Source organism: Diceros bicornis, chromosome 24, assembly GCF_020826845.1.
Source record: "Diceros bicornis minor isolate mBicDic1 chromosome 24, mDicBic1.mat.cur, whole genome shotgun sequence".
NCBI classification, from domain to species: Eukaryota; Metazoa; Chordata; class Mammalia; order Perissodactyla; family Rhinocerotidae; genus Diceros; species Diceros bicornis.
The window spans coordinates 38,419,048-38,433,133 of record NC_080763.1 but is presented as its reverse complement, the minus strand read 5'-3'; the positions used below and the strand labels follow the sequence as shown (position 1 = coordinate 38,433,133).

Genomic DNA, 14,086 nt, shown 5'->3' with positions numbered 1-14,086 from the left:
CACAGCATGGCTTGCCAAGTGGTGCGTCGGTGCGCGCCCGGGATCTGAACCTGCGAACCCTGGGCCGCGGAAGCGGAGCGCGCGCACTTAACCGCTTGCGCCACCGGGCCGGTTCCGAGGGCATGTTTTTGAAGAGAGAGATTTCCAAGACATGTCAGATTTTGTGCTTCAATTGTATCTTCATTTTCAGGAATCCCACCCCAGGTGTTGTGATCAACAGGCCCAATGGCTCAGATGTCTACGCTGGAGTCCTGAAGGATTACACGGGCGAGGTGAGGCAGAGCACAGGGTGGGGCTGTCGGGGTTTGTTCTCATTTGTTTCTCATTTCCCTCTTTCTTGCATTTCTAGAACCAGAACCTCACTAGACTGATTTCTGGTTAGACTGATTTCTGGTCAGTGTTTCCTGTTTGTATTAAGATTTGTGCTTGAGGAGTAATTTCTGAGAGTTTCGAAAGAAAGCAGAGAAGAAAAAAAGAAATAAATTATAGTCTACCAATCTTTAGTTTCTAGTCTTCTTATACTTTAAATCTGATAATAGATTTCCTTTGCTAACACTTGATTTTCTTGAGTATTGCCATTAATCTGATTATGGATTGTCTGTGCTCTTTTCTGAAAATCATTTTTCTCAGCACCCGCCCTAGTGCAGAGCACCTTGGAATTTTGCTGAGATTTTTTCATTAGTTATTAATATCATATATCACTTCCAAATTATTATATCCCTCCCAGTCGATTGAGGCTGTATAAATTGACACATTTTTTAAAACACCGTAATGATTTCAGCCTTGTGGTTTTCGTAGTTTCTTTTTCTTAATTTCAGGAGGAGTCTTTTAGGAACTAATATTCCTGGTGATGAAGAAACATTTATCTGAAGTTTAGCAATTCTTTCAGTTTAATTTTTCTCTTTTAAATTCAAGTACAATTACATTGAACACATTATACGTGTAATATAGATGATCCCATTTTTATGAAATTGTTTCTATATAGTTATATAAGGAAATGTCTGGAATCTAAGTGGTGGGATTTTTGGTGATTTTTGTTTTCTTTGTGCTTTTCTGTGTCACTTTAAAAATTTTTTTTATTTTTATTTTTTTTGCTAAGGAAGATTCCCCCTGTGCTAACAATTCCTGCCAATCTTCCTCTTTTTGTATGTGAGCTGCCACCACAGCATGGCCACTGACAGACGAGTGGTGTCGGTCCGCACCTGGGAACCAAACCCAGACCACCGAAGCAGAGCATGCCGAACTTAACCACTAGGTCACCAGGGCTGGCCTATGTGTCACTTTTTTTTAATGGTCGGGGATCAATTTACAAAATTCCCTTTAAGGACTCAAATGTCCTTGGGATTCGGTCTTTTAGGCAGCAAGCTGGATGCAAAGGGGAGGCCAAGCATTGACGTTTCTGCCTCCCTCTTTACTGTCCCTCTGGGGTGGCGTGCTTGTCCTCTGCTATTTGTGCCTATCTACCAGTGTCTTTGGGTTTCTCCACATAGACTTTAAAATGATCAAGAAGGAATGGCAGGCTCCCTGAGTTGCCATCAGCCAAAGACAAGATGACATTGGAAAAGAGGTCATGCACGTGCCCCAGAAACACTGACCTCGTGTTGGGTCTTCTTGGTTCCAAAGTGTTTGCTCCTAAGCCTCAAGCCTTGAGATGTGTGGACTGGTGGCTCGGGTCTGCTCCAGACTCAACGAGCGCTCTGATTGGGAATGACAGCTGCATCTGATTTCAACTCCCAATTCTTTGTAGGATGTCACTCCGCAAAATTTCCTTGCTGTGTTGAGAGGAGATTCAGAAGCAGTGAAGGGCAAAGGATCTGGAAAGGTCTTGAAGAGGTAATGTTTGTTTTATGGCTATCACACTTTTCTGAATGACCTGGCACTCTAGAATAGAGAATTAAAAGAGGTGTTGTTCTTTGCTCCTGGCCTGTATAGCCATAAGAAATGACAGAGCGGTGAGCTTGTCCTACCTTAAGACAGGCTGCACAGAGTCGATGCTTCTTTTGGCAGCCCATTTCTGTACTGAATTAACCCTCTGATCCAGGGTCCCTCATTCTTCTTAATGAATTCAGGAATTAATGGGGGTAATCCCATCACTTAAGCCCGCTGCTCTTTGTTGTCGGTGGATCCTAGTGCTGGTACATTCCGCCATCAGTAGAACACTCTGATACAGGCGTGAATCCCTGCGGCTGGTCAGGTTGTAGGGCCGCGCCTGCCACTCCCGTGCTCTGATCACAGGTCAGCCCAGTGGGGAAGAGCACGTTCCCAAGTACAGAGCTAACCTTCGTAGTGGGGACAACTCACCCCAATGCTTGCCCCGCTGGCTGTAGGTTAGAGATGTCCTGTTTAGCATCTCTTCATGTAGCATTTTTACCTGATATAGGGAGTTTAGAAGCATGCCTTCAGAGTCTCAGCTACTTGGCAAATGGTGCTGTTTCTCTCGTGCTAGAGGGGAAACCTGGGCACAAGTAAGCTCGTGTGAGTTAGAGCAGAGATGGACGTCTCTGTAGGATGAACCAGGTTATTACACGTGAGTTATTACATCTATGTAAGCTTGAAGCAGCGCCTTCTGAGAGGAAGCCCTGGTGAGACTGACCAGGGGGACGGCCCAGACTGCGTGCAGGCCAAGAGGCCTGGAGGGGAATTCGGAGCTGCAGGATCGTGTTCAGCTGTGTGTCCTGGCCCCCTTACTCATTTGGGGGAGATCTGGTTGGAGAGTGTGGCTGCCTGGGACAAGGCCCAATTGCAGAAAGACTCCACTATCCAAATCACACCTGGTCCAGCTGATGAGCTGCCCAGCAAGGGTCTTTCCTCCTCCCCGCCAGAATTCAGAATTTTGGGGCTCTGGGATACAACTTGTGGTTCAGAATAACGCTCGGTGGGAGCAGAGGGAACAGCCTGGACTTGTGTTCTTCTTTGTCCCTGATTGGGAGACTGTAATCCTCAAACTTCTCAGTTTTCAGAGAAGTGAAAGTAGAAATGGGAAGTGGTCGACTTTGATTGTCATTCTGTCCTGTCTTCCTTTCTTGGCAGTGGCCCCAAGGATCACGTGTTCATTTACTTCACTGATCATGGAGCTGCTGGACTACTGTGTTTTCCTAACGATGATGTGAGTTTTTCTTAACATGTTAAAGACAGAGTAGGAGAGTGGCAGATGAAACCTTGGTGTTGACATTAAACCTGTGATGTGTGTTTCTAATGTCCAACAGGGTGGGTTTGTATGAGTGGCAGGTGAGGCTGGGGGACACATTTCGCAGCTTGAAATCTGTCCAGAGGCATCTCTTTTGGCAAGTTTTCCCCACGTTTCTCTTCCTATCCCAGCATCAGGAGCTGTCGTGCGTTGACAACGCGACTTGGGTGCATTGTACTAGACACAAAAATAGGACACAGTCTCTGAATGCTCTGGACTAAGTAATGAGTGGAGAAGCACATTCTCTTCCCCTTTTTAATATATGAATAAAGCACTTGAGGTGACATTCTGGAATAATGCTTTTCACCATGATAATTTCTTAGGATTAGTAAATAAGAATTTGTAAAGCGCCATTAGGACTTTGTTAGTGGGTTATCCAGCAAATGGGTTCCCTTGAAGTGTTGATCTGAATGTCAGTGTTCTTACCTTGCAGCTTTATGTACAGGACCTGAATAGGACCATCTATTACATGTACGAACAAAAAATGTACCAAAAGGTAATGTCCGCACTTGGGGCAGCCTTGGGGGAGGAGCACAAGGAAGGCGGTGGAAGCAGACCCCACCGTTCCGCCACTGGCCTAACTCTGGATGGCTGTGTTTTCTGCAAAGGGTGTCCTTTCAATCAGTCTTGACCCTGGTTTCCCAGGATTAACCTTTTGTGATTCTAGGCCTTTAGCTCTTACATCAGAGTCACTGGAGGTCTTGTGAAAACACAGTGTGCCCCCCAGCCCCCCAGAGTCTGACTCAGGAGGTCTGGAGAGAGGCCTGAGAATTTGCCTCTCTGAGTTTCCAGGTGACAGGGATGCTGCTGGTCTAGGGACCGCACTTTGAGGATGACTGTTCCTAGGACTGTCACCAATTTGGGGCAGTTGGGGAGGAAAATTTGTTGTTAGTGCCATCGAGTCGATTCTGACTCCTAGCACCCCTGTGTATAGCAGAGCAGAACCCTGCCCGGTCTTTTCACACCATCCTCTCACCTTTTGGCGCTATATCAGACAATGCTCCACTGCAATTCATAGGGTTTTCATGGCCAATTTGTTGCAAGTGGGTGGCCAAGTCCTTCTTCCTAGTCTCTCTTAATCTGGAAGCTCTGCTGAGACTTGTTCACCATGGGTGACCCTGCTTGTATTTGAAATACCAGTGGCCTAGCTTTCAGCATCACAGCAACACGCAGCTGCCACAGTATGACAATCAACAGACAGGTGGTGTGGTTCCCTGCCCAGGAGATGAACCTGGGCCGTGGCAGTAAGAATGCCAGATCTTAACCACTAGACCACCAGGGCTGCCTGGGGAGGAAAATACCACCATCTTATTTTCCCTTGGGCCCTCTCTCGCCCCTGTGGCGTCCTTTATAGAAACTGCGTAGCTCGGGTTTGCACACAATAGTGCAGAGATGGCCCGTTGCACTGCCTCCTGCTGTGGGATGGCAAAACAGTTTTCCTTAGCATCGTCTATGGCTGCGTTTTCTCTGCATTATTTCAGCTAATAGATCATTTTATTCTGTTAGCGTTGAACAAATTTGAGTCCTTCTGGTTTGTATATAACAGCAGCTTCTGTCGCCTCTGCCAGCAGAGCCTCCTATAGCAGAGATGTCTCCCAAAAGCAAAAATGAAAGACTCTTAAGAATGTGTCAAGAGAGTGGGCAGAGCCAAAGTAGCATTTGCGAGAGGCCCGTGCCTGGGCGGGTGACCTCACCTGTCTCGTTTGCCCCGCAGATGGTGTTCTACATTGAAGCCTGTGAGTCTGGGTCCATGATGCAGCACCTGCCCACCGACATCGATGGTAGGGGGGGGAGCACTGGCCTCTGAGCCGGGCCGGACGAGTGGGTTGCTCAGGGGTGCGATCGGTCCTTCTTCCACTCTGCTGATGTGGAGGACCAAGTGCTCTACATAAGCAGGGACTTAGGGCAGCCACCTGGTGTGCAGAGGATACATGTGGGCAGCTCTGGGCTTCCTCCCTCCCTCAACGGTTAGTGGTCAGGGTACGGAGAGTCTGTGTGTGAGCCTCACGGCACTCTTCCTGGTTCTAGTGAAGCAACTCAAGTCTAAAATCACCGTCTTTGGACCAGCCTTGGTCCTTTTCGACATGTTGCATGCGGCTTCTCTGATTTTGGGCAGGTGACTCACTCTCTCTGACCCTTGGTTATCGCCATCTGTAAAATGGGGATAAAAAGAGTGCCTATCTGTTGGGAAAGTTATGTTTTAAGTGATAACGTTTGTCCAGCACATTTCTGAGCCTCTGGTAGCTACATAGTAAGTGGTAGCTATTGCGTGGGTTCGGTCAATCTAAGTGTTTCTCCAATAACTGTTAACTTTCTCCGGAAAGAAAATTAGGTACATATTCTTCAAGTTTGGAGAGCTGTTAAATCTTTCAGCATTATTCCGAAATAGCTTGATGTCCTAATAAGCACGCCTGCCTGCTTATTGCTGCAGAAAGTGTCCATCAACTGGGCTTCTCTTGCTTCCACGTTTAACTTGAGATGAGTGATTGTAACCGAGTGAGCAGGGCTGAGGACGGTGATGTCTCCCTGCCCCTGCCCCATGCTGATGACAGGCTGCATGCTTTGATTGCACTGGGAAAGAAAGAAAGGGTCAAGCTTCTAGTGGGATCTGCAGCAGAGAATAAAATGTGACTAAAAGATGTCTTTAATTCCTTGTAGTTTATGCGACCACTGCTGCCAACCCCTCAGAGTCGTCCTATGCCTGTTACTACGATGATTCGAGAGACACGTACCTGGGGGACTGGTACAGTGTCAACTGGATGGAAGATTCCGACATGGTGAGCCCTTCAGGGCCGGCTGTTCAGCTGAGGCGTAACCGTCAGCTCTGATCACCAAAGGACCGTGATGTTTTCATTTTTGCAGGAGGATTTGACGAAAGAGACCCTCCACAAGCAGTACCAGCTGGTGAAATCCCACACCAACACCAGCCACGTCATGCAGTACGGCAACAAGGTGAGCCGGGGCGCCTCGAGCCCCACGCTGACTCGCCTGGAACATTTGTCTCTTGGTGAAGAGAAATGGGGTCCAGGTGAGAAGTGGCCGAGGCCGGGATGGCTCTGCCTCTCACGGCCCCTCCATCCCAGGACCCTGTCTGCGTTGTGGAATCAGACCTTGCTAGGTTGAAACTCAAAAAGTTGTGAGATTTTGGGCAAGCTGCTTCACCTCTCTGAATCCCTGTTTCCTCCTTGGTCAGAGCCCTAGCGTACGAGGTAATTAGCACTGAAGAAGGTTGTGCATCAAAAACACTAAACACAAGCCTGACACATAGTACGAGGTGACTGAATCACAAGCTCCTGCAAGTTTTGTGGCATTGCCCCATGGATCCCCACACCATGGATTCTCCAGGGTCCTCCTCCCTGCAAGTTGCAGGGTATTACCTTTACCCTTTGGCTATAAATTAGAGACTTTTTTCCCCCTCCAACTATGTCCAGAGGGGATCTAGGTGGTTAAAAAGGTAAGTTCATCAGGGCTGCCTGGACCGAGGTGGCCGCTGAAGGCGTGGGCTTAGGTGCCCCTGGGGCTAGCCCTTGGGACGTGCAGAGGAGGTGGTTTGCGCAGGGCTCCCAGTGGTCCATATGACCAAACTCCACTCCCCAAGCGGCCTGCCACCACCTGAGAGCTCCCCAGCTGAGATCTGTTCCTCTGACGCAAGCATTGGCCTTCTAGAAGAACTTGTGAGCCAGTCAATCCAGCTCCCTTCAGCCCTTCACCGGCACAGTGTGAACCGGAGGGCCTGTGAGCCAGCAGGACAGTCACAGACCTCGAGATGTGCACTCAGGGTGCTGTGGGCCTGGTCGGGCTTTCGGGTGGAGCTAGTGGAGAGGTGGAGCAGAGAGACGGCCAGGGAAGGGGGACTCGGAGGAGGCAGGGTCAAAGGTGACATTGCCCTGGCTTCGTGTGGGCTCAACCTCAGTGCTGGGGATGGGATGAGAGGGAGAGGGGATACCCGGCCACGGCTCTTCTGCCCTGGACTTGCCATCCTCTTTACGATTTCCTCAGCAGTGGCCATTTCCGGTCTTGGTTGAGGAGCTATGATGGATCTTTTCCAAACATTATGTTTTTGTATATATTTGTGTGTATTTTATTTTAGAACTGTTTTTATTTATTTATTTTTTTGCTGGCCACTTGGAGTTTATTTTCTGCTTGGTGCAAGGCACACAGTTACTGGTATCAGGAAGGCTCTCTTGTGGCTCGGGTAGTAAAGAGCGGGGTTCTCTCAGCTTCCTTTTTGGTTTTTGCCGTTTTGATGTAAAAGAACCCGCTGCTTCTGCTTGCAGCCACCTGCCCAGTCTAGGGTGGGATGGGGAGGGGCGGCGGGGGCGGGAGGGCTCTGGTGAGCCTAGCGCCTTGGGAAGCCTGGTGGCTGATGGTGGCCATTCAGGATGGGGCTCTGGTGTTAGCTTGGCCGGGCTGGCCTCCACGCTGCTTCCTCCCAGCCTCCCGAGCCAGGTCACAGGTGATCATGCCACCGGAGGCCTGGGGAGATGCCGCGTGCTCTGGGGACTCCAGTGCTGTGGCCATGCTTGGGAGAGTGGACTTCCCAAAAGAGAAGCTGGCCCACCAGTGTCCCGGTCGGCCTTGGAGAGACCAGGGTGGTGGAGGATGGCTTCCCCAGGTACTCGGCACTTCCGCAGGAGCTGTTACTGGAAGTGGAACCCAGGCATTGCCGGTAGTGGTCGTGGGTGGCCACGAGCCAGCCACTGGAGGGGGTGGCTGCCACGCTCCTGCTTGTGGGCTGGTGGAGACCTCGGTGGCGACCCCTCACAGGCCTCAGTGCGTGATCCCGGGTGGCGGGGACGGGGGTGCTAGGCCATGGAACCCATTTGCAGAGGAGACCACGGGAAGCCAATCCATGACCGGGACGTGCAGGGTCTGTTTTAGAACTGTCTTTAGATTATTGTTGCTTAGTTTAGGAACACGAGTGCTGGTAGCATTTCTTTCCCTCTCGTTGGGATCCAGTCTGTAGTGACCTCTGTGGCTAATAGAGCCTGGCAGCTATGCCCTTTGTTAGGCCCTGATGCCAAGAGTCAGCCTGTCTGCTCTGTGGCTTTAGCTCTGCCCATGTCAGTGGACCCAGACCTCAGCTCTAACCTGGACAGATGCTTGCACCTTCCAACTCCTGGTCATTAGGGCCAGGTAGGTGAGCAGTGGGGGGAGAACCAACACAGGGTTGCCACTGGCTGAAAGAACTCTGGTCCAAGCTCTGCGTGACTGCGGAGCAGTTCTCCTGCCAAGGACGCCAGGCATTTTCGAAGTTCATCATTGGTGGATGTCAGGTGCTCATATGTGTTGCCTGGCCCACTGCTGAGGCCCAAGCACGTGTTTTCAGGCTGCGATTGTGGCCCTTTAGTGGTCCTGAAGCCATGCGGAGTGAACCGTGAGCCTCCTGCGGAGAGGCAGGACCCAGGGTGCATCTGGCACGTCTGCGCTCCCCACTCAAACTGGCTTTCTCTCTCTCTCTCCCCCGCAGTCCATCTCTGCCATGAAAGTGATGCAGTTTCAGGGTACGAAGCACAAAGCCAGTTCTCCCATCTCCCTGCCTCCAGTCAAACACCTCGACCTCACGCCAAGCCCTGAGGTGCCCCTTGCAATCATGAAAAGGAAACTGATGAGCACCAATGATCTGTACGAGTCCAGGCATCTTGTCGAGGAGATCCGCAGGCACCTGGAGGTAAGTAGTGGTAAAGGTGCCGCTCCCAGCCTCGCCAGGCAGCATGTGAGAGCTCCGTCTCTGGCCTCCCGAGCATTGTCCAGCATTGCTCAGAGCCAGGTGACAGAACTCCGGGGCCACCCCTCCTCCTGCCGCGTGGGAGTATGTGGCAGAGGAAACAAGTCTTTGTACCCTGTGTAACATGAAGCAGGTAAGCAGAGCTGTGGCTGTCTTCATTCTTCATTAGTGAATTGACCTTGACCTCTTTGGTAGCAGGGAGCGAGGGAATGGGGGCCCATCTCTCCTGTCTCCTGCCAAGAAGTCATGGCATGTGGGCATTTCCCTCTTTTATACCTAGTTGCTTAAGAGACATTTTCATTTGCTGCTTGGTGAGTTATTAGCTAATCATATTTAAGAAAACATCCAATCCACAAAACATTTCTGCCGCCTTAGGAAATCATAGTCATAGCCTAACATGCTTCCTAAAGTGCTGGAGCCTTTTACGTCTTTTACGATTACTGAGTCCGTTTTCAGTAGCTTGCGAATTTGTTTGGCAAATGACTTTTCAGATTCTAGCTGTGCGGCTAGAAACACTAGCAGTGGACTCATGGGGATGCTGGCAGAGGTTAACTGTCCCTCCCAACAAAGCCAGCTCTGTGTAAACTCTCGTCCCCATCATTAGCACAGCATAGGGATTCATGTGCTGCGATACCCCTGAATTTTCTAGGAAAGGTAAAAAAATAAAATAAAATCTATGTGATGTATTTTAAATTCATGTATCTAATAATCCTGACACTTAGTACCCCATATATGGTACATTAACCAGGGCATGCTTTTTTTCTTTTTTTTTTTTTGTGAGGAAGATTAGCCCTGAACTAACATCCATGCCGATTCTCCTCTTTTTTTGCTGGGGAAGACTGGCCCTGGGCTAACATCCGTGCCCATCTTCCTCCACTTTATATGGGACGCCACCACAGCATGGCTTGCCAAATGGTGTGTCGGTGTGCGCCCGGAGTCTGAACCCAGGCCGCCAGCAGCGGAGCGCACACACTTAACCACTACGCCACGGGGCCGGCCCCTAGGACGTGTTTTTTGCTGGTATCACAGTGTAATACAGTGGTCCTCATACTCTTTAGTCTTGGACCTCTTTACACTCTTAAAATTATTGATCCCAAAGAGTTTTTGTTTATGTGGGTTATATTGATATTTACTAGAAATGAACACTGAGATTTAAAAAATATTAACTCATTTAGAAATAACGATAATAAACCCATTTTGTGTTAATGTATTTTTTATGAAAAATAACCATTTTCTAAAATAAAAACAGTTTGGGTGAGAAGAGCGGCATTACCCTGCATTTTTGCAAACCTCTTTTCTGCCCAGCATATTAGAAGACAGCTGGATCCTTGTACCTGCTTCTGCATTCACTCTGTTGGGCTCTGTTGTTCTGGCTGAAATATATGAGAAAATCCAGCCTCACACAGATGTATAGTTGGGAAAGGGAGGACCTTACAGAGCCCCCGAGAGGTCCGGGGGACCCTGTGGTTCTGGACCACATGTTGAGAACTGCTGGTCTAACCCGTGGTGGGCAGTGAGTCTTTGTTGCATTCAGACGTGAATGAAACAAACCCTGGCTGGGGAAGGGTGGGTCAGAGGACTTGACTGCAAGTGTTGGTTACTGTAGAAGCAGCTTCCTCTTTATGACGCTGGTTTGGGAAGAAAACGATGCCCCCTTTGTGTCCCTCTGTCTAATCATTTGATGGTTTCTGGAATAGGCAAAGGTGCCGTGAACACGCAGCATTCACGGGACAACACTCTACTTTGGGGCACAATTTCTACGGCCCCCTTTCCTCAGAGTGGGCTATGCCTGCTCTTCAGGTGTTTAGATTTTAATGTTTCCATCATGCCAGAAGATCCTGAAAAGGCAAGGTATTTCTGAAGGTTTCTAGCTGTTAGAGAAGCCCCGCATGCACACCTTTTCCTTTCTGCAGAACGCCTCTGTTGGCATCTATTTTAACACACTGGGTGGGGGCTGAAGAGAAGTCCTTAAAGGACCTGCTAACCGATGCAGGGTCCCAGGAGACACTGCAGTAATAAGTAAGGTATGTTTCAAAAAGATGCGTTTCTTCGCAGGCTCGGCACGTCATCGAGAAGTCAGTGCGGAAGATAGTCTCCTTGGTCGCCAGGTCGGATACTGAGGCGGAGAGGCTGCTGTCTGAGCGAGTGCTGCTCACGGCGCATGACTGCTACCGGGCAGCTGCGGCGCATTTCCGCACACACTGCTTCGACTGGCACTCCCCCACGGTAAGCCCGGATCCCCGGGGCCGCCGGCTTCTGGACCCCACCTTCCATGAGCCAGCTTGGCCTCTCCCTGCATCTGAAACCCAAAAGCGAAATTAATATTGTCGGCTGGAAATCACATCAGATGCATTACCTTGTGGAAGGTTCCATATGGGCTAAGGAAACGATGGGCTCATTTCAGAGGCCTTGGATGGGGACGAGAGGAAGAAGGTCGTTCAGATTCACTGACCATAAATCTTGGTGCCAGACACTTAATTGTCCCAGTGGATAGTTTACCAGTCATAGATGACTCAACTCCCATTCTCCACACTGATGCCCAGCCCCATCCCTCACCCTACCCCTCACATCAGCCACGCAGGTTTTCCCCCTTTGCGTCTGTTCTGACCCCTCCCCAAGATTTATTGTTGAAGTCACGCCCTGGCCCATGGAGAAGGAGGTACCAAGTTTCTGCAAATTGAATGTCAGGGTTGGGAGGTACCTAAAAAGCACTATGTGATGGTTGGCTCCATCTAAGGGACGGGTCAGCAAACTGGCCCGCAGGCCAAGTCCTGCCCACAGCCCGTGATTTTTTTCCCTCCACAGCCTGTTTTTATAAATAAAGTTTTATTGGAACACAGCCACACTCTTACTCAGTCACGTAGTGTCTCTGGCTGCTTTTGCACTACAGCTGAGTAGTTCATACAGCCCTTGGAGCCTAAAATATTTACTCTCTGGCCTTTTGCAGGAGAAGTTTGCCAACCCCTGCTTTAGAGCTGCGCTCGTCAATGTGATAGTCACTAGCCTCATGTGGCTACTTAAATTTGAATTTAAATTAATTAAAATGAGATAAAAATTAAAGCTCAGGTCCTTAGCCGCACGAGCCACATTTCATGTCTTCAGTAGCCACTTGGGGCTAGTGGCAACTGAATTGGAGAATTTTATAGCAGATTTCCATCATTGCGGAACGTTCTATTGGGCTGGTATGTGCACACCATGGTCGTGCTCAAGTACTTCCAAGGTTGGAGTACTGGGCGCCGTGGGGGTAGTTCTCCATTATTAGTAAGCTCTTGATTTTATTTTTTCATTTATTTAAAATGAAATGCTTTCCTTACTTATTTAATAATTAAAAATTTCCCATTTATTTAATAAACGCTTTATCCTCTGGGGTTACTTTTTTGCCGTCTGGAATCATATAAAGTGAATCTCTCTTCCTTCTTCCTCATGAGAGTGCTCAGATTCCCTTGAAGTTTTTTCAAGATCAACATCCCCTGTTATTTTGGTCTTATCTGTTGTGATCCAGTTCAGCATTCACTTACCGGCCGTCTCCCTCATCAGTGCGTCCCTCCCAGAATGAGGTTACCAGAACCAGAGGCCAGACTGCCCAGGGACATCCTGGGAAATAGAGGGGAGCAGGGCCATGGGGGGTTCTTACGCAGGAGTCCTCACCTGGGATTGTGAGCACTCTGAGAGGCCTGCCAACCCCTATGCGTAGGTGCATTTTTCTTGGGAGATGGTCCATAAATCTCACCAGATTATCAAAAGATGGGGAGGGGCCCCATGACCCAGAAAACGTCAAGAACCACTGGTCAAGATGCTTTACCTCTGTAACCGCAGAAGCGGGGTACGCCCAAGTTGAGAGTTGATCGTCGTGTGGTGTAATGAGGATGTCTGATCGTGCCTCTTGGTTTGTTTTCCTCCAGTACGAGTATGCTCTGAGACATTTGTACGTGCTGGTCAACCTTTGTGAGAAACCTTATCCAGTTGACAGGTAAATGAGCACCTAGCCTTTGAAGGGTCAGGGTCATTCTGGAAGCAGAAGCGGGCAGCCCTGCTATCCTTTTCTGCAAGTGGGCAGTTTCGCTTCTGCTGACTTAGCCACGGCCTCTAGCTGGGGAAGCATTTAAGGTAGATGCCTTTTCCGTGATAATTGTGGGGTGGGTCTGTCATACGTGACTGCCTGTTCCGAGTCGGGTTATGTTTGTCGTAATTCCTTCAGAGTTGATGTGGTTCACTAACAACTTCTCGTTTCTGACAGAATAAAATCATCCATGGACAAAGTGTGCCTTGATAACTACTGAAACACTGCCTCTGTGATGCTTTTCCAAGTGTGAGCACCGGTCCTCAGAATGTGTGTAATCCGAGACTGAAGAGGCGGCCCGAGGAGGGAACCCCAGCTGCCCCGCCCTCCGGGGGAATGCGGGGCCGGGTCAGGCCGCTCCTGGGCTGCATGCCAGGCCCTTCACAAGGCGCCTGCTCGCCCTTACCTACTTCCCCGTCTCCGACAGGTCCTGTGTGATGCTCTGAAAAAGCGACAGATTTGGCTGCCTAAAGCTCTGTGTTGAGAAAGGCATATTTGCTTTTGAAGAGGTTTTTTTTGCCCATTAGTTTTAAGGAGCAGAAAGTTCACTGGGGCATCTGCAGCCAGTGAAAGAGTCTGTTCCCAGGAATTTAAAGCTGGAGCCTCTTAAGTCTTCAGAATGATTTTATTGAAGAGGGACGTAAGACCCAAATGGGAAACTATTTTTAGAAGATATTATAATTTTTCATTGCTTTTGTATTTTATTTCACAATAATGGAGAAATCTGAAAAATAAAGATTTGTACCTGAACCCGAGTATTAATTTTGGGCCCCTGACTTTGTAGTTTATGCTCCTGGCCTCATGCGCCCTTGCTCGCCTCCTACCGTTCTGCTCTTCCTGCTGCTCTACGCAGCCTCCTGTGCCTTTGCTACTTGTTGTTCCCTTGCCCTAGAGTGCCTTTCCCTTCATCTGATAGATTCTCCACTTGCATCTGAAAGTGCCCCCTCTTTCTCGAACCTTCCTCAACTTTCTCCTCTTCCCCAAGCATCAAAAGTCCTCTCTCCTCTGTCCGTTCCCATTGTCTTTGCATCTCTTACACCACGTGCAGAGGGTTGGGGTGTATCTCAACTCCCCGAGGGCAGAAGCTCCCTGACTTATCTTTGTTTCCCTT

At 49.2% G+C, this 14,086-nt stretch overlaps 1 protein-coding gene across 1 annotated transcript in view; it reads left to right on the top strand.

The window, feature by feature from the left end:
* LGMN (legumain) overlaps positions 1 to 13,730 on the top strand; it is a 36,778-nt gene extending 23,048 nt beyond the window's left edge. The window contains exons 4-14 of the mRNA XM_058567579.1: positions 191 to 272; positions 1,748 to 1,833; positions 3,031 to 3,106; positions 3,621 to 3,683; positions 4,902 to 4,968; positions 5,846 to 5,964; positions 6,050 to 6,139; positions 8,658 to 8,858; positions 10,971 to 11,141; positions 12,818 to 12,885; positions 13,153 to 13,730. Coding sequence (XP_058423562.1) covers positions 191 to 272; positions 1,748 to 1,833; positions 3,031 to 3,106; positions 3,621 to 3,683; positions 4,902 to 4,968; positions 5,846 to 5,964; positions 6,050 to 6,139; positions 8,658 to 8,858; positions 10,971 to 11,141; positions 12,818 to 12,885; positions 13,153 to 13,195 — 1,066 coding nt within the window. The 3' untranslated portion in view covers positions 13,196 to 13,730. The remainder of the gene's footprint in view (positions 1 to 190; positions 273 to 1,747; positions 1,834 to 3,030; positions 3,107 to 3,620; positions 3,684 to 4,901; positions 4,969 to 5,845; positions 5,965 to 6,049; positions 6,140 to 8,657; positions 8,859 to 10,970; positions 11,142 to 12,817; positions 12,886 to 13,152) is intronic.
* The last annotated feature ends 356 nt before the right edge of the window (positions 13,731 to 14,086 follow it).